Raw genomic sequence first — 26,618 nt, forward strand, 5'->3', positions numbered from 1 at the left:
AATTGGCTTTGTGATTTTCTTCGATTTCTTTTCTATTAAGTTATCTTAATCTCATGACTTAGAACACGGGATTGGCGGGTTAGCCCGGACTAGCTCACCCCTTAATTCCTAAATTATATATCTATCATGCTAGCTCAAGTTGACTCACACCGTTTTTCCCCTTTCATTATCATATTTCATCATTCTATATTTAATTGACTAAAAATTAAACAATATTAATTTTTGCTCTTGGATACAGATTTTTTCTCCCTAGTTATTGCGGTTGTTTTTTAAGTCTTTTTTCAATCTTTGCCTTTTTTTTGTTTGATTCAAATAAAAGCAACTTATTTGATTGGTCAAGACTATAATCTAGGTTATTAATTTTTTTAAAAAAAAAAATTGCTCACCTAAATATTTTATAAGAAAATAATGCATGTAAAATCATATAAACATATCATAAAATCTTTACCATCATGCATTGCCGAAGTCATTATATTTCAAAGAATCTTGAACAGAATCAAGCTTCAGCAAAACCCCAATTCTTTCAGATCCCTACCATGTTAACAACCGTAACTTTCTCTCCCATTAAGGAACTGTACAGACGTGTAATTATAGTTTAGCTAAATTTTGAATTTTTTTATATTTTTAAATTGTTTTAATATATTAATATTAAAAATAATTTTTTTAAAAAAATAATATATTTTCAAACTATAAAACATTTTATAATTTTTACCATATTCTTAAACAATCTCGAACTTTCCTCTTCCCCTTTATCAACCCAACCAATATTAAAATCACTAACCTACTTCCCTACCCACCCTATCACCCTACACCACCTAGCCACCATCACCCGAAAACTACCAATAAAAAAGTCAATCATAATAGTCAACTCTATAAGCATTCCCTATAGTGCCACGTCATCAGTCTCATGTATCGTGGAAGTACACATAAGTAGGAGATAGTAGCTCATAAAAAAGAAAATTCTTACAGACTACTAATAAATATAAAATACTTTTTAAATTGTTATTATAAAACTTGGTTGGGCTTTTTAGAATAATCTGGTGCTACGACAACTTGAGATATAGCTCTAATCGGGTTTTATGTTGAATCAGTTTAGAAGTTGATACAATTAAATAAATTAAGTCATGATTTCATCGATTCAATCAAAACCTAAAAACATTTTATTTTAACTCTTCTGTTTTTCAAAAAAATTATTGTTTTAATAAAAATAATATTTTAAAATGATATTATTTTAAATTTATCTGAGTAAACCCGAGTACACCACTAAGTTCATATTGACCAACAAACTCATGATCTAAATCTTAGATCAAATCACAACTCGAATGGAGTCTTATAAGGTTTGTATTTAAATTAGTATGGTTTAAAAACAATCGGTAAAATAGCACAATCTGATACTTGTCATCAGGGACGGCGCTAGGATTATTTGTTAGGAGGCAAAATTAATATAACAAGATATAATATTTGTTTTAATTTATTGTACATGAGTTGTAAAATAAAACCTGTATAATTTAGTTTTATTCAAATAACTTACTACAAACATATAATGATTTTTGTATAAGGTAAAAGGTTTAGAGCAATACTAAATTGAGTCAAAGCAATGAAGTTAATTTCATCTTCATAATGTATCTATCACTTTAATATTGTTGGTTTTTATACCTATCAAATATAAACATACAAAGTATATAAGAAATATTAGCTAAAATGAAACATTATTTATTTTTGATAAACTTTGAAATAAAGCAAAAAATAATAAAGAATTAATTCTTCTTAGTTTGTTCATCGTTCAACCTAAAATCAAAACATATATCGTAAGAAAAAATTTATAATTTTGATGGCTCTGCTAAAAGCAAAACATAAAAAAAAAATCCAAGCATAATCAAAACAAACTAATAAAATATATCTAATTAATTAGAAAAAAAATCACTATAACAAGAATTCAAAAAACAATTGGTAGAACTAGCAGATTTGAGGGGGGGAAATGAGCAAAAATGGTAGAATTATAAAAGAACCTCATCAAATTATTAACAAACATCTCAAAATAAAACAAAAATAGATTTTAAATTTAAATTACCTTGTTTTGTTTGATGAAAGATAAATTAATTGGTAACTCTGCTTCAATCTTTTTGTAGAAAAATTTTGCTCGCGATTTGTGTTTTTATTTCTCTGTTTGATCGGCTACAACCTGCAGGATTTATATTAAAGTAAATTGGTGGGTCTGTTTTTTATTTCACAAAATAATGCCTTTATATTTTTTTTCTTTCCACGTAGGTCAAGAGTAAATTAGGAAATCAAAAGTAAAGTCACAATTAATTACTGTAATAAAACCCAACTCTTTAAAATAAAAAAATATAACACCTCATTTTTAAAAATTAAAATGTCTTGAGGGGTCAGAGCCTCTGCTTCCCCCCCCCCTCACTTCCGCCCCTGCTTGTCACGATTAAAAAACGTGACAATTTAACATGTGTCTAATGGAAAACATGTCATGTTCTAAGAAATTAAAAAAGGTTGGCACAAATTATGATGTGAAAAGTGGTAGGAGAAAAAAAAAAGCTCGGAGGCATATAAAGCTCTAATTACAATACTATCAATATCATTAAAAAGATATCAACGAAATAAATCTAACGACACAAAAAAAAACTATCAACGATGATCAGAATGGGCTAAACATGCCACCCAAATACTGCATGTGATTTACTTGCCTTTAAGGTAACAGGTGTGACCCACCTTGATCACTATTGATGACTTTTTGCATTAAAAATCCATGTGAGACGGAACTTAAAGCAGAATTTAGAGTTTTTTTTTGTGTTATAATAGTAGTTGTTTTTTTAAAAAAATTTATTTAGAAATTTATTGAAATAATATTTTTGTATTGTTTATAATTTATTTTTAATATTAACTTAATAAAACAATTTTAAAAATAATTTTAAAATTTTTTAATTTAATTATTTTCAAAAATATTTTAAAAATACAAAAACGGCTTTAAATCTCATTAGTTGCGGAAACCTCCACCTTAATATAAAATGCCTAAAGCAGTGAAAAGCTTAAAAAATCTCATAATGTCAACGAAGGTCACATAATGACCATAATTTCTACTGCCGGTAGTGGTCGAGATCTGGTGATAACACCTCCTCGGATCTCGCCCGTCAAAAGCTTAAAAATCTCTTCTTAAATCAAATCCCGTAAATTAAAAGAAAAACCCATAAAGAAAACATGAAGGGTTCGCGCGCTCTCGTTGCCTCTGTTCTTACTGCCTCCACTGTAGCTTTATCATTATCATCAACATCAGCCTCATCTTCTTCCCCTATGGTTTCTGAGGTATTTTTGTTTTTTTGGTCGTAAGATTTGATGGTTAACTTGATTGAATCCTGACGGTTGGGTTTTTTTTGTTTGGTTTGAAGGGTTCATGAAGATCGTTATCAATGGAGAAAAATGGTGGGTTTAAGAAGGAGGAATTTGAGACAAGATTTGATGGGTTAAGGTTTATTGAGACCCTTGTCACGGCTCACAGATGATTATGGAGTTAATCATTGATTATCGTGGTTAATTTTGTTACTTGAGGATTACGACGTGATTAAAGAGAGAGAGGAGCTTTTTAAAAAAAAATTGGTAAAATTGAGTTATTTGTCATTTATGATTGGTTGTAATTTGTAAGCAAAACTTCAAGGTCACCTGTTTTCTTTTTTAATGTTTGTGTTGGATTTTTAAATTTGGTTTCTTTCTTACATTTTATTTTTGGTAAAATTGAGTTATTTGTCATTTGATAGATTTTGTTTTGCTCATGAGTTGTCAAATCATGTGTGGAAAGTAATAATGTGAGAAAGATAATGGTTGTGGAGTAATGATGTGGTGATAGTTTTGTCATTGGTTGCTGTTATGTGGTGTTGCAGGGGTGGTGTAATTAGTTGTCGTTAGGTGGGGTTTCAATGAGGTGACAGTTGCAGCAGTGATGGTGACAGTTGCAGGGGTGGTGTAATTAGTTGTCCGTAGGTGATAGTTGCAGCAGTGATGGTGGTGGTGAAGGATGATTGGTTAAAGAAAATAAAAAACGGTAATAGGGTTCTGCAATCAAAATTCAAAGGGCTTGTGGGTGAAGGCCGAAAGGTTGCAATGATGGTGATGGTTGCAGGGGTGGTGTAATTAGTTGTTGTCGTTAGGTGGTTGCGGCAGTGATGATGATAGGGATGGTGGTCAGGTGACGAAGGATGATTGGCTAAAGAAAAGAAAAATGGTAATGGGGTTCTGCAATCGAAGGGCTTGTGTGTGAAGGCCTAAAGTTTCGTTTTATCTCTACAACCGCGCAAATGGAATCAATTCCTTCAACTGTCCTGTTCAGGGCACAAATCTTGTAAGGTAAATTATTTTTTGAAAAATAAATGTGGAAAAAGTGAATTATTTTTTAATGTTTTGTAGTGTAATGAAAAATAAGTTGAAAAATAATTTCTAGTGTTTGGTTATGTCATGAAAAATAAGTTGGAAAATAACTTATTAATATTTTATTTTTCTCAAATTTATTAAAATAATGAGGAACAAATCTTCTGGAAATTGTTTTCCGCCCAAAATAAAAGGAAAACACTTTCCTGAAAACCAAGTCAAAAACTAGAAAGTGTTTTTCGTTGACCAACTTTTCTAATGGTAAATAAACATAGAAAAGTTTGAAAAATAATTTTCTAAAAATCACTTTTAAAAAAACAAACACAGTCTTGATTCGAGATTTGATTTGTGGAACGGGAGGTGTGGACTGGTTAGCTTGATGAATGCATATTTGGTTTTGGGTGGTAGCTGAAAATTGTGGATAGCTGATTTGGGTGTTACAAGTAGCTTTTGGCGATTATTAGAGCAAGTGTGACTCATCCAAAATAGGCAATCCAGCAACCCAATTTGTTGTGATTTTATGCTTTCTGCAAAGCTTCATGAAAATTACGTGTATTTCATGGAATGGAATGACAAGTATATTATTTTTTAAAATGATTTTTATTTGAAAATATATTAAAAAAATTATTTAAAAAAATCAAAAAAAAAATTTCTTTACTTTAAATTAAGTTTTTTTTATGTTTTTAAATTATTTTGATGTACTAATACCAAAAATAATATTTAAAAAATAAAAAAATATATTATTTTAATATATTTTTAAACAAAACTTATTTAAAAAAAAAAACTTATTCACATTCTCGAACAACCTATTCATTATCATAAGTTTGTCCATTCATGTTAATTTTTTTTAACAAAAAAACAAAACTTCACAATTATTCTTAAAGTTTGCCGAGAATGGCAGATGAAAGAATCTCTAATTGTTTGGTCCCCTCGTTCAGAAAACATAGACGCTGGGGACAGGATGTTGTTTGTCCTTTTAAGTAGTGTACAGCTATATATATCAAATTTTTTCTAACTTAATTTTTTTTTTTTAAATGACGAAGGTTTTTTTTAAATGGGCAAGAAAAACTTGAAATCTAGATCGAGTGATTAGTCAAGAAAAATAAGCTTGTTAATATTATAAAAAATATTTTTTAAATATTTTAATGATATTATTTAATAACAAAACAAAAATTCAATCAAATTAAGATAATCTCATAATAAAAAAGTGAATAAAAAATTTTAATTATCAGCAAATCAAATATTAAATGTTGAAGGACAAAATAAAATAAAATTAATTTTAATAAAAGATTAAAAAAACTTGTTTAATAGAAATTGAATAAAAATAGAGGTCAACTCTGGAGGAAATTAAATGATAAAACGTGAAACTAAAAAAAATCAACTTGAGTTAACTTGACTAACCAACTATCTAGGATATAAGATTAGAATAATTTCATTAAAAAAAAAGTGGTAAAAATCACGAAGCTAAAAGCCCAATAACTTAATGTTAAATAATGAAATTGAAGAAAAAATCATTTTCTTTTAAAAAAAGAACCTAAAAATCAAAGTCAAATCAAACTAATCTTCAAACTCTGTTACCTGAATCATGAGATCGGGATTACCCTATAGAAAGCAAACACGAAAAAATCATGAAGCAAAATTCTTAATTATTCAAAATAAAAAAAAACAAAATAAATAGCAATCAAAACAATAATGACCAATAACTTAATGTTAAATAATGAAATTGAAGAAAAAAATCATTTTCTTTTAAAAATAAACCTAAAAATCAAAGTCAAATCAAACTAATCTTCAAACTCTGTTACCTGAATCATAAGATCGGGATTACCCTATAGAAAGCAAACACGAAAAAATCATGAAGCAAAATTCTTAATTATCTAAAATTAAAAAAACAAAATAAATAGCAATCAAAACAATAATGACCAATAACTTAATGTTAAATAATGAAATTGAAGAAAAAAATCATTTTCTTTTAAAAAAAAACCTAAAAATCAAAGTCAAATCAAACTAATCTTCAAACTATGTTACCTGAATCATGAGATCGGGATTACCCTATAGAAATCAAACACGAAAAAATCATGAAGCAAAATTCTTAATTATCTAAAATTAAAAAAAACAAAATATATAGCAATCAAAACAATAATGACCAATAACTTAATGTTAAATAATGAAATTGAAGAAAAAAATCATTTTCTTTTAAAAAAAACCTAAAAATCAAAGTCAAATCAAACTAATCTTCAAACTCTGTTACCTGAATCATGAGATCGGGATTACCCTATAGAAAGCAAACACGAAAAAATCATGAAGCAAAATTCTTAATTATCTAAAATTAAAAAAACAAAATAAATAGCAATCAAAACAATAATGACCAAATATGGTATAAAAACTAAATGAAAGAAAGTAATGAGGGACTAAATTGAAAAAAAATAAATCAAGAAAATAATAAAAACAAAAAAAATAGCAATCAAAAGAATAAGGACTGAATTGGATATAAAAATTAAATGAAAGAAAATGTTGAGGGACAATTTTTTTAAAAAATTAACTTCAAAAATTTAAAAGCAAAACAAATAGCAATCAAAATAATGATGATTAAAATTGATACAAATACAAATTGACATAACACATTTAACTTTTGAAAGGGCTAGCATTAAATCTAAGGCGAGGAGAGAGAAAGAGGGAAGAAAAGAAAAAATATATATATATATCTATTGACGCCTAACCACTACGTCGCCATGTACACATAATGACTACCAAGAAGAGAACAGCACAACATTTTCAATGCTATCGTGGAAGATGGTGTTTGACAACTGGAAGATACCGCATTCATCTTGTCATAACCCAATTTTTGACCATTTTTATTTTAATTATTATTATTATTTTATTTATTGAAAAGGATAAAAAAATGATGAAAAAATAATAATAATGATGAAAAAAAACAAGTAAAATGAAATAAATGAAGAATGAATTAAAATTTGGGTTAAGGGCAACATGATTGGAAGTTTTAGGGTTTAATTAAACTTTGGAATTAATCTAATTAAGCTTGGAATTAATTTAATTAATCAAGTCAAGGGTTTAATTGAAAAACGGATAAGTTTTGAGACTTAATTAAGCTTGAAATTAATTTAATTAATCCAGTTAAGGTTTTAATTTGAGAATTGATAAGTTTTGAGACTTAATTAAGCTTGGAATTAATTTAATTAATCCAATCAGGGGCTTAATTGAAGAAATAACAAAGTTTGGAGTTAATTGGGGGCACGATTGCAACAGCTTAAAGTCCAAGGATTAGTTTGTAAAAAACGCCGAAATACAGGGGTCCAATTACAATTTATCCAGGGGCTTGATTACACGATTCCAGAACTTCAGTGACTGGATTGCAAATGGCCATTCCCATCACACAAAAGGCGCCGTTTCTAGAAATCAGCCGTCGCCTTCTTCGTCTCCTTCCACAGGAACGGTTTCTGCAGTAATGGCTTTGAAGCCGTTTCAATTGTAGAGATGCTTGGCATTCTCTGGCTATAAAGCCAGAGAAGATGAGAGAGCGCGAGGGGGAAGGAATCACAGAACCGGAGGGGGACTAAAAACGAAGGAAGAAGAGCAGACATGCATTCCTCTGTTTCTTCTCAAAGAAACAGAGGAGGCTAAAGAAAAAGCCACGAACAAAAGGAAGTAAACAGAGAGCTAAACCCATCTTCAGTTTAGTCCCAGAATTCAATCACAACATATGAACAGAAGAGGAAAGCAGAGGAGAGCAGAGAGTAAGTAAAAAAACCCAACAAACAGAAACGCAAGAACAGAAACTGTACAGAGGGGAGCAAGTTTTCTGCCCCTGTTTCTTCTCACAGAAACAGAGGCGTTCGTGCCTCACGATCGTGAGGCACGAACGCGTGAAGAAAGGCCATTCTCTGGCCACAGCAGGGGAATCACGGAACCAAGGACATCCAGAGAGCAGAGAGAACCCGAAGAAATACCCAGAGGCTAAAAATCCCAGACGGAAAAAACCCAGTAGACAGGGGGAAAGCTAAGCCCAGACACGAAAAAACCAGGGAGAGACCGGAGAAAAAACTGCTGAAAAACCAAAGCAGAGAATACACGAAGAAAAGCCAGGGGAAGGAGACAGAGACAGAAACAGGGGAAGAGAACAAAAAGCCAACGTACCCCAGCTTCGCCTTCATCTTCAGAACACAAACACAGTGAGCAGACGAAAAACCAGAGAAGAAAAACGCAAACAAAACCAGAGGAAGAAGCTTAAAAAAACGAAGAGAGGACCAGCATCACCACCGACTGCCTCTTCTCCAGCACCAGCTTCCAAAACCAAAGGAAGAAGCTAAAAAGGAGAGAGGAACAAGCAGCTGACAGAAGGAATACACCGAAAGAAGGGAAACGAACGAACACAGGGATCTTGAGGCAAGGATAGACGACCAAGAAAGACTGAAAAAATCCGGATCGCCATTTCCAGCACCAGGTAAGTTGCGCTTTCCCTTCTTGCATTTTAATTACATGCTCCTATAGCAGGCGTGCGTGAACTGCTCACGCACGCCTGCTGGTAAAAAAAATGGCCAGCCGGGTCAAGCCTGTGACCCGGCTAGGCCTGCTGGGTCCAGCCCAGCCACATGGGCTGAGCTGGGCCCAGCCCCCAAAAAATAAAAAAAATAGAAAATAGAAAATAAAAAAATATAAACATATAAAAAATAAAAAATTATGCATGCATATATTTAAATTTATTTTTATTTGGTTTATTTAAAGAGCTAGAGTCAGCAACACCATTCATTTTTGTTTTGAGTTACGTAATACTTACCAACGCCAGAGTTGGAAGTATCCGTAGTCGAATATTCACTGACGCCAGAGTCAAGAATATTATAAACAAATCATCATAGCATAAACTAATAAATATTTAGCAATTTAAGACAAAACCAACAATGCAGTCTGCCTTAGGCAGAACGTTTAAGGGGTGATAATATCTTTCCTTTTACGTAACCAATCCCGAGCCATAGAATCTCTGTTGACCAGTTAGGGTTCCTAGTGACCATAATACTAGGTGGCGACTCCTCAAACAAGACATTTTCCCCTAAAAGAATCAGATGCCAGAAATCTGTTCTTTTTCCATAATATAAATCAAGAGAACCATTATTTTTTAGGGCCGCCGCGATGTCGGGTGCGACACATCTCCCAAAAAATGTGAGTGCCTCCTATTTAGTAGTTCATGCATAGCATGTGTCAACAACTTTTATTTTTTTTAATTATATTTATATTTATCAAAAGATTAAATTGCCCCTCATTCAAAATTGATTATAACTAAAAAAAAATCATGAAATATAAAAAAGTCACTCGACATCAGTTTAAAATTTTTACTTTAAAGAGAAATGTAGTTATTTCATTGTGCAATCAAAGCATTAAAAGACCAAAAATCCTTTGGATCCTAGTTTTAATTTCATTGTTTTTTGCTTTTAAGTATATTTAAGTTATTTAATTGTGTATATAAAATGTTAAAAGACCGATTTGTCTCTAATCAATATAATAATAACAAATAGACCTTATAAAAAAGACTGGTTTGCCATCAATAATTACTTAAGTGATTTTGTTTGAGAATGGAAAAAAAAATATAATTTTAATGTTTCAATCTATAGTAATATATGTTTAGGTGTACAATGAAAAATTAAAATCTTTTATTTTTTTATAATTATAATATGCATCATTATAATATGTGATCAAAGCAATTGAAGTGCATTATCTTCTAAAAAAATACATAAAGAATCTTGATTATTGTTATAAAACTTGACTAAATGTATCAATTATGTGGGATCTTGTCGAACTTGAATTTTATATCAAATTAGGTTTGGAGTTCACTTGGTCAAATTTAATTTTGGTTTGAATTTTATATCAAGCCATGGATTGGGCTAGGTTTTGTAGAAATGAAAGAAAGTCTATCAATTGTTTATGGCAAGGGCATAAATTACGTATGATCCAATATAGAAACACACAGAAGACAGAGATCCATATACGTGGGAACAAAGGCTGGGCTAAGGGAGCTTAAACTCATATGATAAAAGTATTATATTAATGATATAACACAAAAATAATTTAATGGAATATTTTACTTCTCCTAGTTTGTGGTAAAGTAAGGCAGTGTTTATTTTTGTGGTGGCACCGTATTTTTTTTAAAATCATTTTAAATATTTTTTGGTATTTTTAGATTGTTTTCATATACTAATATAAAAAATTAATTTAAAAAAACATTATTTTTAGATTGAATCAAGAGGGTTTTGGATGTGTTGGGATAAATCATAAAAATATGCTTTGAAGAGTTCAGGAGTTGCTACCTAATATTATGGTCACTAAGAAATCTAATGATCCGCGACAATTTGGATGGAGGGACTAGTTGCGCATGAGAAAAATACATCACCCCCAGTATACCCTACCTTTGATAAGCCGCGTTGTTGATTGATTGTTTTTTCTAAGATCATGTTTTTATGTTTTTATTCGTTGATCTATCTAAGATCCAAGAAAATTTTTCTTGGTAAAGAAATCCTTATTTTATTAGGATAAAACCTAACCTTTCTAAAGTCCAAAAGAAATGGGTAAAATACATATCCCAAGCTTAAACAAAATAATTTTTGTGGTGCTATTTGTTTTTTGAAATTCTGGTCAAATCTTAACAGATAATCACAAACTTGTTGTGATACTCATTAATTGATCTTTTTCGTATTTCTTCAAGTATGATAGAATACAATTTTTATTTTTTTATAAAATATGGATGAAAATTATAGAATTTGATACTTTGATTTTATTTAATTTAGTCCTTGGAAAAGTCTGGAACAACTCCTAATGTTACGTGTCTTTTGCAGAAAGGTCCTTGGTTTTGAGTTCTTTCAATTTGGTTCAACCTCTATACTCTGATTTTCTTGCAATTTCGCCCTTGATTCCATCCAATGAACTTTGTAAAAATTAAATATGGTCCTCTAAAATTTTAATTTTCTCAATTAAGTTAACCTTGAATTTGCACTGTCCAATTAAGTCCTTGCAAACTAGGCTTCCAGACTTAATTTATCACCAATTATGCTTTTAATAAAATTAATTTTATCAATTAAAAATCTAATGAAGTTCTTACACTTAATTAATTCTTTTAATTTCAGCCTAAGTTAATTTCCAAACTTAATTAAATCTTTAATTAGGCTCATGATTAAATCAAATCAGTCTATTAAATATCTAATTAAATTCTTAAACTTAATTTTTATGCAAATTCGTTCAATATTCACATTAAGTTAATTTTGAATTTGCATTTAGATCCTTCAAAGGTTCAATTGAGTTTTCAATATTGTCAAAGATTCAGTTTGGTCTGTCTATCCCTCATTTATGCATATAGATCTCTCTTCAACTTGTTCTTGTCATCCAAGTCACTTGTCTTCTTGTATATTTTTTTTATTTTTCAACCTTTTTTTGGTATAAAAGAAAACAATAATTTTGGAGGAACTCGAAATTAAGTTATGATAATTTTGATATATTTTCAAGAGAAAAATATTTTAAATTAAAAACAACTGCTATTACAATATCAAACGCTACCTAGGGCAAAAGAGTAAATTTTGTTGAAGAGATCAAAAGAGTATAATATCAAACTTTGTTGAAGAAAAGTATTATATTAATGATCTCTTCAACAAAATCTTGATCACCCCAAATTAATCTCAAGAAGTAGTAGAGGATCTTTTGAGAGCTAGAGAGCAAGATTTTGTTGAAGAGATCAAAAGAGGGCAAACCAACCATCATATATATGTTCACAAGACAATGTTTTTTTATTTTTTTGAGCCACCTTCCCTTAGCAAACCATTTTTGTATATTTACCATAATTTCTCACGTGTAAAGCAAACTTTCATATCTTAAAAGGTTGGTCTAGCATATATCAGCCGAAACTTATTTGCTTTTTTCAGATCTCAAGCTTAAACCCTTCATTCAATAATAATAAAAAAAAAAAAAACTTATAGGATCACGGGCCACAGGGTATAATAAAGCACCTTGTATTTTTAGACTGCAAGGTTAGTCTGTTACTCGAAAACCAGCCTATGATACCCTGTGTTTTTTTTAAAAAATAAAAATTATTGGTTCATTTTTCCTTATAAAAAAACTGATGATGGTAAGATGATTGTCGGTCCAGATATTCTTTGCTTGGTTTTTGGAAAGGTTAAATGAACCAAGACAAATGGTGGCATAAATCAGCTCATGAGTTGGTGGGAGGCAAGAGTTCAGAGAATTAATTAAGAATATTGACTTCAATTCTGTGTCTGGCTCCCTGCTGTTCCAAGACAACAAAGAATATTAAATTAAACATGTAAATGAAATCAATTTGACTAATTGGTGTAATGAATCTCATGACTATATAATATCATATATCAAGAAAATATAATTTATACGGTCCCATAGAGTGATCAGAAAACTGTTTTTTAGGGGGTGAAATATTCAATTATGATGAGCAATAAGAATTAATTAATTACATAATGATTATATATTTAATATTGTTCTGGAAAAAAGAAAAAAACTAATATTTTATCCAATCTCTATTTCTCTGTTGTCATCTCTTAAGCATCTTAGGTAAGAATTATTATTTATATCGTTAAGGATTTATACCAACTAAATTTACCAATCACTTTAACAAGAATCCATTGATTTTAGATTTTTTATTATTATTAATGTGGATGCCCGGACCAGTATGCGTACACCTCGATTAATTTCACGGGTCCTGAAGTTAACGACTATATAAGCCTCTAATAGATTTAAGATTTATAAAACTCGAACTGGTAATCTATAAAATACAAATCTAAAATCTGATGAATTAAATTATACTTTTATATTAGTCCTTCAAAGAATAAATGAATGATGCAATTTCACTTGTATATCAATTGTTTAATTTTAACTTTGAACCTTTATAATTTATTATTTCTTTCCTGCCACTTGCTTTCAACACCTCGTTGTGTTGGCAGATTTTATTTAGTGATTTACCATAAAAAAGGCTTGGGTTAATGGGTAATTTTTTTTATTTGTTGAGATTTTTTTATTTATTTATGAAAGCCATCTTTGCTTTTGAACTTCCGGTGGCAGCTTCACATCTGTTGCCAATCCAATAGCTTGAAGAAACCTTACAACTTACCAAGTCATGTCAATCTGCCACCATTCCAGGCCATGCTTGGCTGAGTATCAAAAGTATGTCAAAAATTGACCATCCACGACGGCGTTAGAATCTTCATGATGGATGAAGTATTGTGTGCGGTGGTCAATGCGGTGATATGGCTTTGCTCAACTTTTTTTTTTATTCTTTTTTCCTCCTTGAAAAACACGTTGCTTAATAATTGTTTTTAATATTATCCTCTTATTTTGTTTAAGTTTCTAATTTATTCTTCTTGATTTTGATTATTTAATTTTTATCTTATTTCTTTTAAATTTGTTTTTGGTTTCACTATTTATTAAAATGTTATTTTTCCTCTTATTTTTTTTTCAAATTTGATTATTTTTATTTTGATTATTTTTTTCCCGTTCCTTTTGTAAAGTATAAAAGTTTTTTTTTCACTCTTAAATCAAACAATGCTATTATTTTTTTTTATTATGTTTTTGTTTAATATTTAATTCTCATTCTTTTATATTGCTCCTTTTGTTTTGGAATTGTTTGTCAAATTATTATTTTTCAATTTCATTATTCAACCCTAAGTTGATTATGAATTTAGAGTAATCATGATTTTTTCTGGTTGGGTTACATTGGGTTAATGACTCAGGTTATGTGTTTAAAATGTTAACCTAGATGCCGTCAGCCTTTATTTTTATTTTTAAAAAAAAAAAAAATTTTGAGTTCGTTATTTTTAAAATTGATTTTTTCTACTTTTTGTCATTCATCATTTTTTATTTATTTTGCATTTAGCTTTATAACTTTTCATGGCATGCCTTTTATTGTGTTGTCCAATGCGCACAATCTTAGTCATGTTATTTAGTAAGCTAATCCAAGTTTGTTGGCTTTTTTTTTCCATTTTGTTAATTATTTGTTTATTCAATCAAGTCTTTCTACATTGGGTTTGTTAATAATTAGAGCTTAATTACATGTCTTTTTGGTTTGCTTTCTGAGTTGTTATCACAACCTCTCGAATAAGTTGCGGGTTTGGTAGGCACATTTGGATTAACTTTGGTCATATTGTTTTTTATTTTCTTTCTATCGCACTTGATTAAATTGAAACTTATCATTGTTTAATAAATGCTTTTTCTTTATCCCTGTTATTTTTTTTTTTGACATCTTATTAGTTAAGATAACTTATTCAATTTAGCCGAGTATATGATCTAAATCGTGATTTTTTTATTATTTTTTTATCAAAACACACTTATCGTCTTTTAATATTCTTTTTTAATGCTATTTTTTTCCCCGGACCACGAGATTAGTCATGTCTAAAACATATTGACTCATGGGATATGTTTATACACACATATACATCTGACATAAGCTAATTAAGTAATATTTATAATAAATAATTTTAAATATCAGAAAAAATGATAAAAAATCTAAAAATAAAAATTTTTGAAGGCCTCGGTAGGGTTAAAATTAAGAATGTTGAATTGGTCAATTTTGTGTATAAAATAATTGATCATAGGCTTTTCAGCCTATTTGTAAGATATCATTCGGCCTAGTGAATCAACATTCGGTTTGCAAGCATAGATTAAATTTTGAAAAAAAAAATTAAAAAGGACATGTCCTAACTTTCCTCTGTGAGTAACCTATAATTAATATATGTTGCCATTTGTCTAGTAGATTAATTACAACCCATCAATCTTAATGTGTAATATGTTGAAATTAATGATGTGATAATGACTTCCAATTGAACTCCTGCAAATATTTTATAGCGATTATGAACCATTTTCGTGTTTAATATTATATCATGAATCTGGGAATAAATTTTAATAGATATCTCAAAAGAGACTCACATTTCCTCCAAATTAAGATTTAATTTTTTTCAATATTTTCGAAGTCCAAATATTCTGTGAAAAAAAAAACTGTACACCATGCACGTATATATAATAGTAGAATTATATTATATTCTTAAAAAGAAAAGCTTCTCATAATTTCATTAATGATATCACACACACACAAACTTCAATTGTTGAAAGCCATCCTTTGCTTTTGAACTTCCGATGGCAGCTTCACATCTGTTGCCAGTCCAATAGCTTGAAGAAACCTTACAACATACCAAGTCATGTCAATCTGCCACCATTCCAGGCCATGCCTGGCTGAGTATTCAAAAGCATGGTGATTATTATGCCAACCTTCTCCAAATGTAAGCAACGCAAGCCACCTTAAAAAAGTTTGCAGAACAAAATTATTAGAAATAACCAAATCAGAATGATAAAAGCTAAGAGCAAAAGGTAATTACAAATTGTTCCTAGACAAGTCGCCGGTGTTCCACGCTCGCTTTCCCCATAAATGAGAAGCTGAGTTTACTAGCCAAGTGAAGTGCAAAGCCAGTACGGTTCTCACACCCTGAAATGGTCAGCAGTAAATTAGTTTTGTTGCATAAGGTATACAAGAATTAACCTAATTGACTACTGAGGCCTGAGGGGTAATAAGTGTTTAAATTTTCATGTTCATTTCAATGTATGGTCACCGATCAGATATGAATGAGTACATCCTGAGTTTATTAGCAGACAATATTGCCCTTTCATTTTACACCATGATTTTCGTGCCATTTGCCATTTACTTCCAATGAACTTGAGAAATTCGTTCCAAGAGGTTGCGTTTGATGAAAGTTCCAGTAAAAAAAGACAAATACTAATTTTGGCTATCTCTGCATATTTTCATTAAAAAAAAAGAGAGAGGAGGACATGAGAAGTATTCCATACCATTCCCCATACAAGGTATGGAAATCCTCCCACTGCATATAGCAGAACTCCAAGCGCAATTGGATGTAGAAAGTACGTGTTTTGCATGAACTTGTAAAAGGGTTGCTTCTCTAAATCCCCAACATTGTTTGGTCCTCCACACTACCAAATCAAATATTTTTAACAGAATAAGCAGCAATAACACAATTTCACGCTAGGAAATTTGTTCATTTGTGTGCGTGTGAGGAGGATGAACATACAGACCTTTTCAGTAATATAATTATTGTCAAAGAGCCAAGTGATGTGACTAAACCAAAACCCTTCAGTAGGGCTATGCGGGTCTCTCTCAGAATCACAAAACTGGTGGTGGTGTCTATGAGTGCTAACCCAAAAAATAGGATCCCTCTGAAACCAACATAAAGCCATTAAAAATTGAAAACACAAAAAATCAAGGAAAGAAAAGGGGAGGGTGCACTTACTTGAAGAGCTTGAACCCCACAGTATGCAAAAAAATACTCGAGCCATTTTGGAAGCTTGAAACTCCTATGAGAAAGATTCCTATGGAAAGAAAGAGTGATACCTAGAAGTCCAGTGACAATACCGATGCCAAGGGCAACCCAAAATGCAGGCCAAGTGAAATAAAAAGGTGCGAACAAAGATAGAAAATGCACTGACGAAACTATAGCAGCATTGGCTATATCTGATGAATTCCATTTCCTGCCCCAAAATACCTGCCTTCTTCTCCTCACCACCACATCTGACAGAAAGATTTTCCCGAGGTTCCTAGGCTCGGCCTCTGATAGAGGTGCATTACCAGCATCAGCCACTACTTGTAGTGCTTTTTTTGTACTGCTATAATTCTTATTTGAAGCATCCAAAAGACTTGATAATTTTTCTTTTTTGCATTTGTTGGTTGTTAGTGGTAGGAACTTGGGGTTATAGTGACCATAATTTAGGAGTATAGCAGGTGGAGAACCCAGTTTCTTAGCATGGGTAAAAGGCAAAAAAAGGCAAGGTTTGGATTTGGTTAATGGAGATGTCATCAAAGCCATTGAGACTTAAAAGAGGATGTATTTTGATAGAACTGATTATTTTGCGGGGGTTTATATAGTGATGGGTTTGCGGAAGAGTAAGTGACTGGTTGTTTATAAGGTAATGCTGCTTTTCAAAAAAAATATAGTATAAACGGCACAGTCAAAAACTCCTTTAAGAGATTTGTTTGAATGTCATGTCAAATTTATAGATTATTGGTTACTTTTTAGTTTAAACTATGGAAGGGAGGTAGTGTATATTTTTTATTTTAAAAGTATTTTTAAAAAAATTTAAAAAATATATTTTCTTTTTTAATTTTTATGTTAGATTTTTTTTTTTAGTTTTTTATGTTTTTGTGTTTTAACAGTATATTTTAAAAAATTAATTTTTTTTAAATTAATATTTTTTAATGTTTTTAAATCATTTTAAAGTGCTGGTATTAAAAATAATTTTTTAAAAATAAAAAAATATTATTTTAATATATTTTTAAAGTAAAAATACTTTAAAAAAATCCAATTATATTTTTAAATAAATTTTTAATTTGATTTCTCTTTTATTTTTTACATTTTATTTGTGATCAAATTGAGTTATTTGTCGTATAGATTTTGTTTTGCTCATGAGTTGTCAAATCATGTTTGCTGTGTTGCAGGGGTGGTGTAATTAGTTGTCGTTAGGTGGGGGTTCAATGTGGTGAAATATTTTTAAAAACAACCTTTTTCACATTCCCCAAGAACTCATTCATCGTCGTACGTTTGTCCATTCTTAAAGTTTGTAAAAGTAGTGTACAGCTGATATATATATATATATATATATATATATATATATATATATATATATATATATAAATTCTTTCTAACTTAATTTTTTTAGATATATATATATATATATATATAAATTTTTCTAACTTAATTTTTTTTTTAAATGATGAAGGTGTTTTTAAATAGGTAAGAAAAACTAGAAATCTAGGTCGAGTGATTAATCGAGAAAAATAAGCTTGTCTATATTATAAAGGTATATTTGAAATATTATTAAAATATTTTAATAATGTTATTTAATAATAAAACAAAAATTCAATCAGATTAAAATAATCTAATAATTAAAAAAGTAAATAAAAGATTTTAATTACCAGCAAATCAAATGTTAAATGTTGAAGGACAAAATAAAAAAATTAATTTTAATAAAAAAACAAAAAAAAACTTGTTTAATAAAAATTGAATAAAAATAAAGGTCATCTTTTAAGAAAACTAAATGATAAAAGATGAAACTAAAAAAAATCAATTTAAATTAACTTGACTAACCAACTACCTAAGAAATAAGATTAGGATAATCCTATTAAACAAAAGTGGCAAAAATCAAAAAGCTGAACGCCCAATAACCTAATGTCAAATAATAAAATTGAAGAAAAAATCATTTTCTTATTAAAAAACCTAAAAAAATCGAAGTCAAATCAAACTAATCTTCAAACTCTATGATCCGGGTCATGAGATTGGGATTACCCTATAGAAAGCAAATACAAAATGTCATGAAGCAAAATTATATAGGGACTTTATTTATAAAAAAAAACTAAATGAAAGAAAGTAGTGAGGGACTAAATTGGAAATAAAATAAATCAAGAAAATAATAAAAACAAAAGAATAGCAATCAAAAGAATAAGGACTAAATTAGATACAAAAATTAAATGAAAGAAAATGCTGAGAGACAATTTAAAAAAAAAATCAACTTCAAAAATTTAAAAGCAAAACAAATAGCAATCAAAATAATAATGATCAAAATTCATATAAATACAAATTGGCATTACACATTCAACTTTTAGAAGACCTAGCGCGAAATTTGAGGTGAGGAGAGAGAAAATAGGGAGGAAAAGAAAAAAAAATATCTATCACCGCCTAACCACTACGCTACCATGTACACATACTGACTACCGGGAAGAGAACATCACAACACTTTCAATGCTATCTTGGAAGGTGGTGTTTGACAGCTGGAAGATACCGCATTCATCTCCCAAGAAATGTGAGTGCTTCCTATTCATTGGTTTATGCATGACATGCGTCAGCAACTTTTTTTTTTTTTTTAAGAGTATTTAAGTTATTTAATTGTGCATATAAAATGTTAAAAGACCGATTTGTCTCCAATCAATATGATAGTGGCAAATAGACCCTATAAAAAAGACTGGTTTGCCATCAATAACTACTTAAGTGATTTTGTTTGAGAATGGAAAAAAAAATTATTATTTTACGGTTTCAATCTATAGTAATATGTGTTTAGATGTACAATAAAAAATTAAAATATTTTATTTTTTAGGTTTGGAATTTACTTAATCAAATTTAATAAATTTGATTTGATAGTTGCAGGGGTAGTGTAAGAAGTTGTCGTTGTTAGGCGGTTGTAGTAGTGATGATGGTGGTTGCGGTAATGATAATGATAGGGATGGTGATAATGAAAGCAGTTATACTGATTGTTGCAGTAATGATAATGATAAAAATGGTGGTGATGAAGGATGATTGGTTAAAGAAAAGAAAAATGGTAATGTGGTTCTGCAATCAAAGGGCTTGTGTGTGAAGGCCTAAAGTTTCGTTTTATCTCCACAACCGCGCAAATGGAATCAATTCCTTCAACTGTCCTGTTCAGGGCACAAATCGTGATTCGAGATTTGGTTTGTGGAATGTAGGAGTCATCATTTTTAATTCGGTTTGGTTTTTATTAAAAAAAAATAATTAAATCGAAATTTTTTTTTAAAAAAACCGAAACCGGTTCAAACCGCCCGGTTTCGGTTTGGTTTTTTAGGACAAAAACTGATTCAAACCGGTTTGGCTCGATTTTTTCAGTTTGGCTCGGTTTTTTTTGTTTGGGTTCGGTTTGGTTCGGTTTTTTCGGTTTTTTGCTTATAAAACCAAAACCAAACCAAACCGGCTAGTTTTTTTAAAATTTTAATCGGTTTAATCTGTTTTTTTACGGTTCGGTTTTTTCAGTTATTTTTTTTCTCAGTTTAATCGCTTTTTTAATTTTTTTTTGTTCATCTCCAGTGGAATGGGACGTGTGGATTGGTTAGCTTGATGAATGCATTTGGTTCTGGCTGATAGCTGAAAATTGTGGTAGTTGATTTTGGTGTTACAAGCAGCTTTTGGCGATTATTGGAGCAAGTGTGGCGCGTCCAAAATAGGCAATCTAGCAACCCAATTTGTGATTTCATGCTTTCTGCAAAGCTTCATGAAAATTATGTGTATTTCATGGAATGTATAGGTTTACAATATTGATTGTTTTTTTAAATGAGTTTTATTTGAAAATATATTAAAATAATTATTTTTTAAAATTTTAAAATTTATTTTTAATATTAGTATATTAAACCAATTTAAAAACAAAAAAATAATTTTAAAAAAAATTTCAATTTTCTTTTTAAATATAATATCATCGCAAAAATAAATACAAATGTAAGCTATGCCTATTTTACTTCTGGCAACTTAGAGCAGTGCTAATTTTTTTTTTGTTTATATATATTTTTCTTTTAAAAGTATATCAAAATATTTTTTTAATTTATTTTTAAATTTTTAATATTAGCATAAATTATTTTTCTTATGTGGTGGTGTTGGTATTAGCCGTGGGTGGATGCTGCTTTGGTGTGTTTATAAAGGAAAAGGTTTTTCATGATGGAGGATATGCATAGAAAAGAGAAGAATATTCCGACTTGAGCTATAAAGAAGGTTTGTTTTTATGTTTTAAATTTTTTTTTAAAAAAAAATATTTTTATTTTTATTTTACTTCAAATAAATATTTTTTTATGTTTTTAAATTATTTTAATGTATTAATATAAAAAATAATTTTTTTAAAAAAAATATATATTTTAATATATTTTCAAACAAAAATTATTTTATAAAACAACCACAAATAACTCATTTAATGTCATAATTTTATCCATTCCTGTTAATTATTTTTTTTAACAAAAACCTTAACAATCAATCTTAAAGTTTGTCGCGAATGGCAGATGAAAGAATCTTTAATGTGTGGTCACCTCGTTCAGAAAACATTTACTTTGGGGACAATATGTTGTCAGTAAGGGGCCGTTTGATCGCGGTTGATTCTGTGTTTTACGCAACCACAATTCTTGTTTGTTAGAATGATTGTGGTTGCTTTTCAAATAGCTTTTCGTGTTAAAATGCATGTTAATAATATTTTTTTTATTTTTAAAAATTATTTTTGACATCAGCACATCAAAATGATTTAAAAACACTAAAAATATATTAATTTAAAGTTAATAAAAAATTTTCAATTTTTTTCAAAAACATTTTTAAAGCATAGAAACAAACAGGCTATACAATTATTTGATAACATTTAAAACAAAATTTATTATTGATGGGTCCATTGTATTTTGCATTAAAAATGCAGGTTTTATCAAAGCAGGCTGCTTTTCTTCTGCTACACTGCATTGTTCAGGTTTTACCATGTGGACAGTCCTTTTTTTTCTTTAAAAAATCAGTGAATTATAAATTTACTTATACGGTTTACATTTATGTGAAAAATAATTATTTAAAAAAAAAACTAGTTGAGAATAAATTAAATTTACTCATATTATAATTTTAATTTTATTTCTAATAATATTTAACCTAATTTTATTAAACTTTTAAAAAATTATAGAAACTGTAGTTCTTATCGGATGAATTTTATATGTAATGGAATTGTAGATAGTTTAATGGAACAATAAAAAATAGTTTATATAAAGTATTATTTATTTCATGATGTAATAGTAATAGTTAAATCTATAATATTTAAATTAAAAATTATCAATATATATATATATATAAAATTTTATAACCTTAATTTGAAAAACAATTTTTTAACCAAACACGTTAAACTACTATTTATTTAACCTCAAATTCAACCACAGTTTTAACTAAACATATATAAATACTAAACCAATCTCAACTAAAATTACTTTTTATAAACCATTTTTTTTCAAACTACAACCACAACAACTATCACAATACCAAACACACTAAATTTTGTCTGTCATCTTAAAGAGTGCACAACTATATATATATATATATATATATATATATATATATATATATATCAATTGTTTTCTAACTTAATTTTTTTTTCAAAATGATGAAGGTGTTTTTAAATTGGTTTGAAAAACTTGAGATCTAAGTGTGTGATTAGTAGAGAAAAATAAGCTTTTGAATATTATAAAAAGTATCTTTTAAATATTATTAAAAATATTTTAATGATATTATTTGATAACAAAACAAAAATTGTATCAAATTGATATAATCTCATAAATAGAAAAGTGAATTAAAAATTTTAATTACCAGCAAATTAAATGTTGAAGGACAAAATAAAAAAAATTCAATTTTAATAAAAGACTAAAAAAATTTGTTTAATAGAAATTGAATAAAAATAGAGGTCAACTCTTAAGAAAACTAAATGATAAAAGGTGAAACTAAAAAAAATCAACTTGAGTTAACGTGATTAACCAACTATCTAGGATATAAGATTATGATAATCTCATTTAAAAAAGTGGCAAAAATCACAAAAGTGAAAGTCCTATAATCTAACGTCAAATAATAAAATTGAAGCAAAAATCATTTGCTTTTAAAAAGAACCTAAATAAAATCAAAGTCAAATCAAACTAATTTTCAAACCCTGTGACCTGGATCATGAGATCGGAATTACCTTATAGAAGGCAAACACAAAAAAATCATGAAGCAAAATTCTTAATCATCCAAAATTGAAAAAACAAAATAAATAGCAATCAAAATAATAATGACCAAATATGGTATAAAAACTAAATGAAAAAAAATTAATGAGGGGCTAAATTAAAAATAAAATAAGTCAAGAAAATAATAAAAACAAAAAAATAGCAATCAAAAGAATAAGGATTAAATTGGATACAAAAATTAAATGAAAGAAAATGTCGAGGGACAAATTTTTTAAAAAAATCAACTTCAAAAAAATTAAAAGCAAAACAAATAACAATCAAAATAATAATGATCAAAATTGATACAAATATAAATTGACATGACACATTTAACTTTTGGAAGGGCTAGCGTGAAATCTGAGGTGAGGATAGAGAAAAAAAGAGAGGAAAAGAAAAAATATATATTAGCACTTAACCACTACGCTGCCATGTACTTATACTAACTACTTATACTAACTATAAGGAAGAGGACAACACAACACTTTCAATGTCATCGTGGAAGGTGGCGTTTGACAGCTGGGAGACGCCGCATTCATCTCCCAAAAAATATGAGTGTCTCCCACTCACTAATTCATGCATAGCATGCGTCAATAATTTTTATTTTTTAAATTATATTTATATTTGTCAAAAGATTGAATTGCCACTCATTCAAATTAATTAAAAAAAATCATGAAATACAAAAAGGTCACTCAACGTCAGTTTAAAATTTTTTACTTTAACGGGAAATATAGTTATTTCACTGTGCAATCAAAGCATTAAAAGACCGAAAATCCCTTGGATCCAAGTTATATATATATATATATATATATATATATATATATATATATATATATATATTGTGCTTTTAAGAGTATTTAAGTTATTTAATTGTACATATAAAATGTTAAAAGATCGATTTATCTCCAATTAATATGATAATAACAAATAGATCTTATAAAAAAAGACTAGCTCGCTATCAATAACTACTTAAATGATTTTGTTTAAGAATAGCAAAAAAATATTATTTTACTGTTTTAATTTATAATAATATGTGTTTAAGTGTACAATGAAAAACTGATATCTTTTATTTTTTTTATAATTATAATATGTGTCATTATAATAATGTGATCAAAGCAATTGAAGTGCATTATCTTCTAAAAAAGTACATAAAAAATCTTGATTGTTGTTAAAACTTGGTTCAATGTATTAATTATGTGGGATCTTGTCCAACTTTAATTTTATATCAAATTAGATTTGGATTTGACGTGGTCAAATTTAATCTTGGTTTGAATTTTATATCAAGCCATGGATTGGGCTAGGTTTTATAGAAATGAAAGAAAGTCTATCAATTGTTCATGGTAAGGCCATAAATTACGTATGATCCAATATAGAAACACATACAAGACAGAGATCCATATACAATATAGGAACAAAGGCTGGGCTAAGGGAGCTTGAACTCATATCATTTTCATTATTTCAGGCTCACTCTGCGGTCCTGCAATAATAACTATGCCATGATATCGAAAGGTAAAAACATTCCAAGCTGAGATTTTCTTTTTAAAATCACCATGGCGTTTAGAATTAAATGGTAATTTATTTAAGAAAGGAAAAATGAAAAAGAAAATTCTTAATAATGTCATTCTTAATTTGTGTGTTCTAAAATGGATTGAACTCTATAAGATTGTTTAATATTGTGATATTTTCTGTTTTTTTATTTAATTACAGTGAAAAAATTATTTAGTTAGTCAAATAATTTATATTTTTTTTACTGGGCTTGCATATAATTATGTTTTAAACTTTGATTTTATAGAAACTAAAATAACTTATTTTTCATTTATTAAGGCATGTTTTTTATTTATTGAGATATATTTTTTATTTATTTTGCATGCAAAAATTCATTTCACAACAATTTTAACAAAAAACTTATTTTTTTGAAATTTATTATTTTTAAATCACAACCATAATATCAAACACAACAAAACAATATAATTATAATCCCTTTAAAGTGAGATAAGAGATCAAAACGTAAAAGCCAGAGAAATGTGTGGCTAATTTAAAAGAAAACATTTAATTGCATGGAAAAAACAATAGATTTTGTATGGCTAATTATCTATGTATGGTGCCTAACAAAAATTAATTATTAAATATTTAAATTATGAAAATTTATAACAAATTAAGTACACAGCAAACTAAGAAATACATAGAACTTAACATTTTTGTTGTAACTTAACTTTAAAAGTTTAAAACCAAATAACGAATTAAGAAAAAATCAGATCAAGAAGAAAAGTATTATATTAATGATATAACGTGAAAATAATTTAATGGAATATTTTACTTATTCTAGTTTGTGGTAAAATAAGACAGTGTTTATTTTTACGGTGGTACTATATTTTAAAATAAAAATCTTTTAAATTTTTTTGATTATTTTTAGATTATTTTGATATATTGATATAAAAAATTAATTTAAAAAAACATTATTCTTATCGTGGCGTGCACGACATTAGATGACAGGTATGACTCTTGAATCGGGGGGGTTTGGATGTGTTGGGATAAATCATAAAAATATACTTTGAAGAGTTCAGGAGTCGTCACCTAATATTATGGTCACTAAAAAACCTAATGATTTGTGAGAATCTGGGTAAGAGAACTAGTTGTGCATGAGAAAAACACATCAACCCCAGTGCACCATACCTTTGATAATCCATGTTTTTGATTGATTGTTTTTTCTAAGATCATGTTTTTATGTTTTTATTCGTTGATATGTCTAAAATTCAAAAAAAATCCTCCTTAGTAAAGATATTCTTATTTTATCAGGCTAAAACCTAACATTTTTAAAGTCCAAAAAAAAAATGTGTAAAATACATATCCCAAGCTTAAACAAAATGATTTTTGTGGTTTTTTTTTTTTTTTTGAAATTTTGGTCAAATCCTAATAGATAATCACAAACTTATTGTAATACCCATTAATTGATATTTTTTGTATTTCTTCAAGTATGATAAAATACATTTTTTATTTTTTTTTATAAAATATGGATGAAAATTATAGAATTTGACACTTTGATTTTATTTAATTTAGTCCTGGAAAAGTTTGGTACAACCCCTAATGTTACGTGCCTTTTGCAGAAAGGTCCTTTGTTTTGAGTTCTTTCAATTTGGTTTTTAATTGACCTCTAAACTCTGATTTTCTTGAAATTTCACCCCTGATTACATCCAAAGGAGTTTGTAAAAATTAAATATTATCCTCTAAAATTCCAATCTTTTCAATTAAGTTAACCTTTAATTTGCATTGTCCAATTAAGTCATTGCAAACTAGGCTTCTAGACTTAATTTCTCACCAATTAAGCTCTTAATAATATTAATTTGACTAATTAAAAGTCTAATTAATTCCTTACACTTAATTAATTCTTTTAATTTCAGCATAAGTTAATTTTCAAACTTAATTAAACATTTAATTAGGCACATGATTAAATCAAATCAACCTATTAAATATCTAATTAAATTCTCAGACTTAATTTTTATGCAAATTCGTTCAATATTCACATTAAGTTAACTTTGAATTTGCATTTAGGTCCTGTCATAACCAATTTTTGACTTCTTCTATTTTATTAATAAAATAAAATAAATAAAATAAATGAAGAATGAATTAAAATTTGGGTTAAGGGCAACATGTTTGGAAGTTTAGAGATTAATTAAACTATTGACTAGTTTAATTA

General features: G+C 28.4%; 1 protein-coding gene and 2 long non-coding RNA genes across 3 annotated transcripts; 2 read left to right on the plus strand and 1 right to left on the minus strand.

Annotated features, from left to right (window-relative positions):
* Positions 1 to 3,043: 3,043 nt before the first annotated feature.
* On the plus strand, positions 3,044 to 4,400 carry LOC112329088 (uncharacterized). Its single transcript, XR_002984563.2, has 2 exons — positions 3,044 to 3,315; positions 3,399 to 4,400. It is a non-coding gene; the product is annotated as an uncharacterized LOC112329088 (long non-coding RNA).
* Positions 4,401 to 7,710: 3,310 nt separating this feature from the next.
* On the plus strand, positions 7,711 to 14,604 carry LOC127903993 (uncharacterized). The gene is made up of 2 exons (XR_008056802.1): positions 7,711 to 8,830; positions 13,453 to 14,604. It is a non-coding gene; the product is annotated as an uncharacterized LOC127903993 (long non-coding RNA).
* Positions 14,605 to 15,397: 793 nt separating this feature from the next.
* LOC18103461 (palmitoyl-monogalactosyldiacylglycerol delta-7 desaturase, chloroplastic) lies at positions 15,398 to 17,337 on the minus strand. The gene is made up of 5 exons (XM_006377828.3): positions 16,683 to 17,337; positions 16,468 to 16,608; positions 16,225 to 16,365; positions 15,759 to 15,865; positions 15,398 to 15,680 (listed from the first exon to the last, which is right to left on the minus strand). The coding sequence occupies exons 1-5, from the start codon at positions 17,253 to 17,255 to the stop codon at positions 15,482 to 15,484; spliced, it is 1,161 nt and encodes a 386-aa protein (XP_006377890.1). The 5' UTR covers positions 17,256 to 17,337; the 3' UTR covers positions 15,398 to 15,481.
* Between the last annotated feature and the right edge of the window lie 9,281 nt (positions 17,338 to 26,618).

The sequence above is a fragment of the Populus trichocarpa genome, chromosome 11 (genome assembly GCF_000002775.5).
Source record: "Populus trichocarpa isolate Nisqually-1 chromosome 11, P.trichocarpa_v4.1, whole genome shotgun sequence".
NCBI classification, from domain to species: domain Eukaryota; kingdom Viridiplantae; phylum Streptophyta; class Magnoliopsida; order Malpighiales; family Salicaceae; genus Populus; species Populus trichocarpa.

Bases quoted from the DNA above. Each gene is read 5' to 3' on its own strand.
- LOC18103461 (XM_006377828.3), bottom strand. From the start codon at position 17,255: ATGGCTTTGATGACATCTCCATTAACCAAATCCAAACCTTGCCTTTTT. The intron at 16,609-16,682 runs GTAAGTGCACCC...TGTTGGTTTCAG, and splicing joins GTGGGGTTCAAGCTCTTCAA to AGGGATCCTATTTTTTGGGT. The intron at 16,366-16,467 runs GTCTGTATGTTC...TTGATTTGGTAG, and splicing joins ATAATTATATTACTGAAAAG to TGTGGAGGACCAAACAATGT.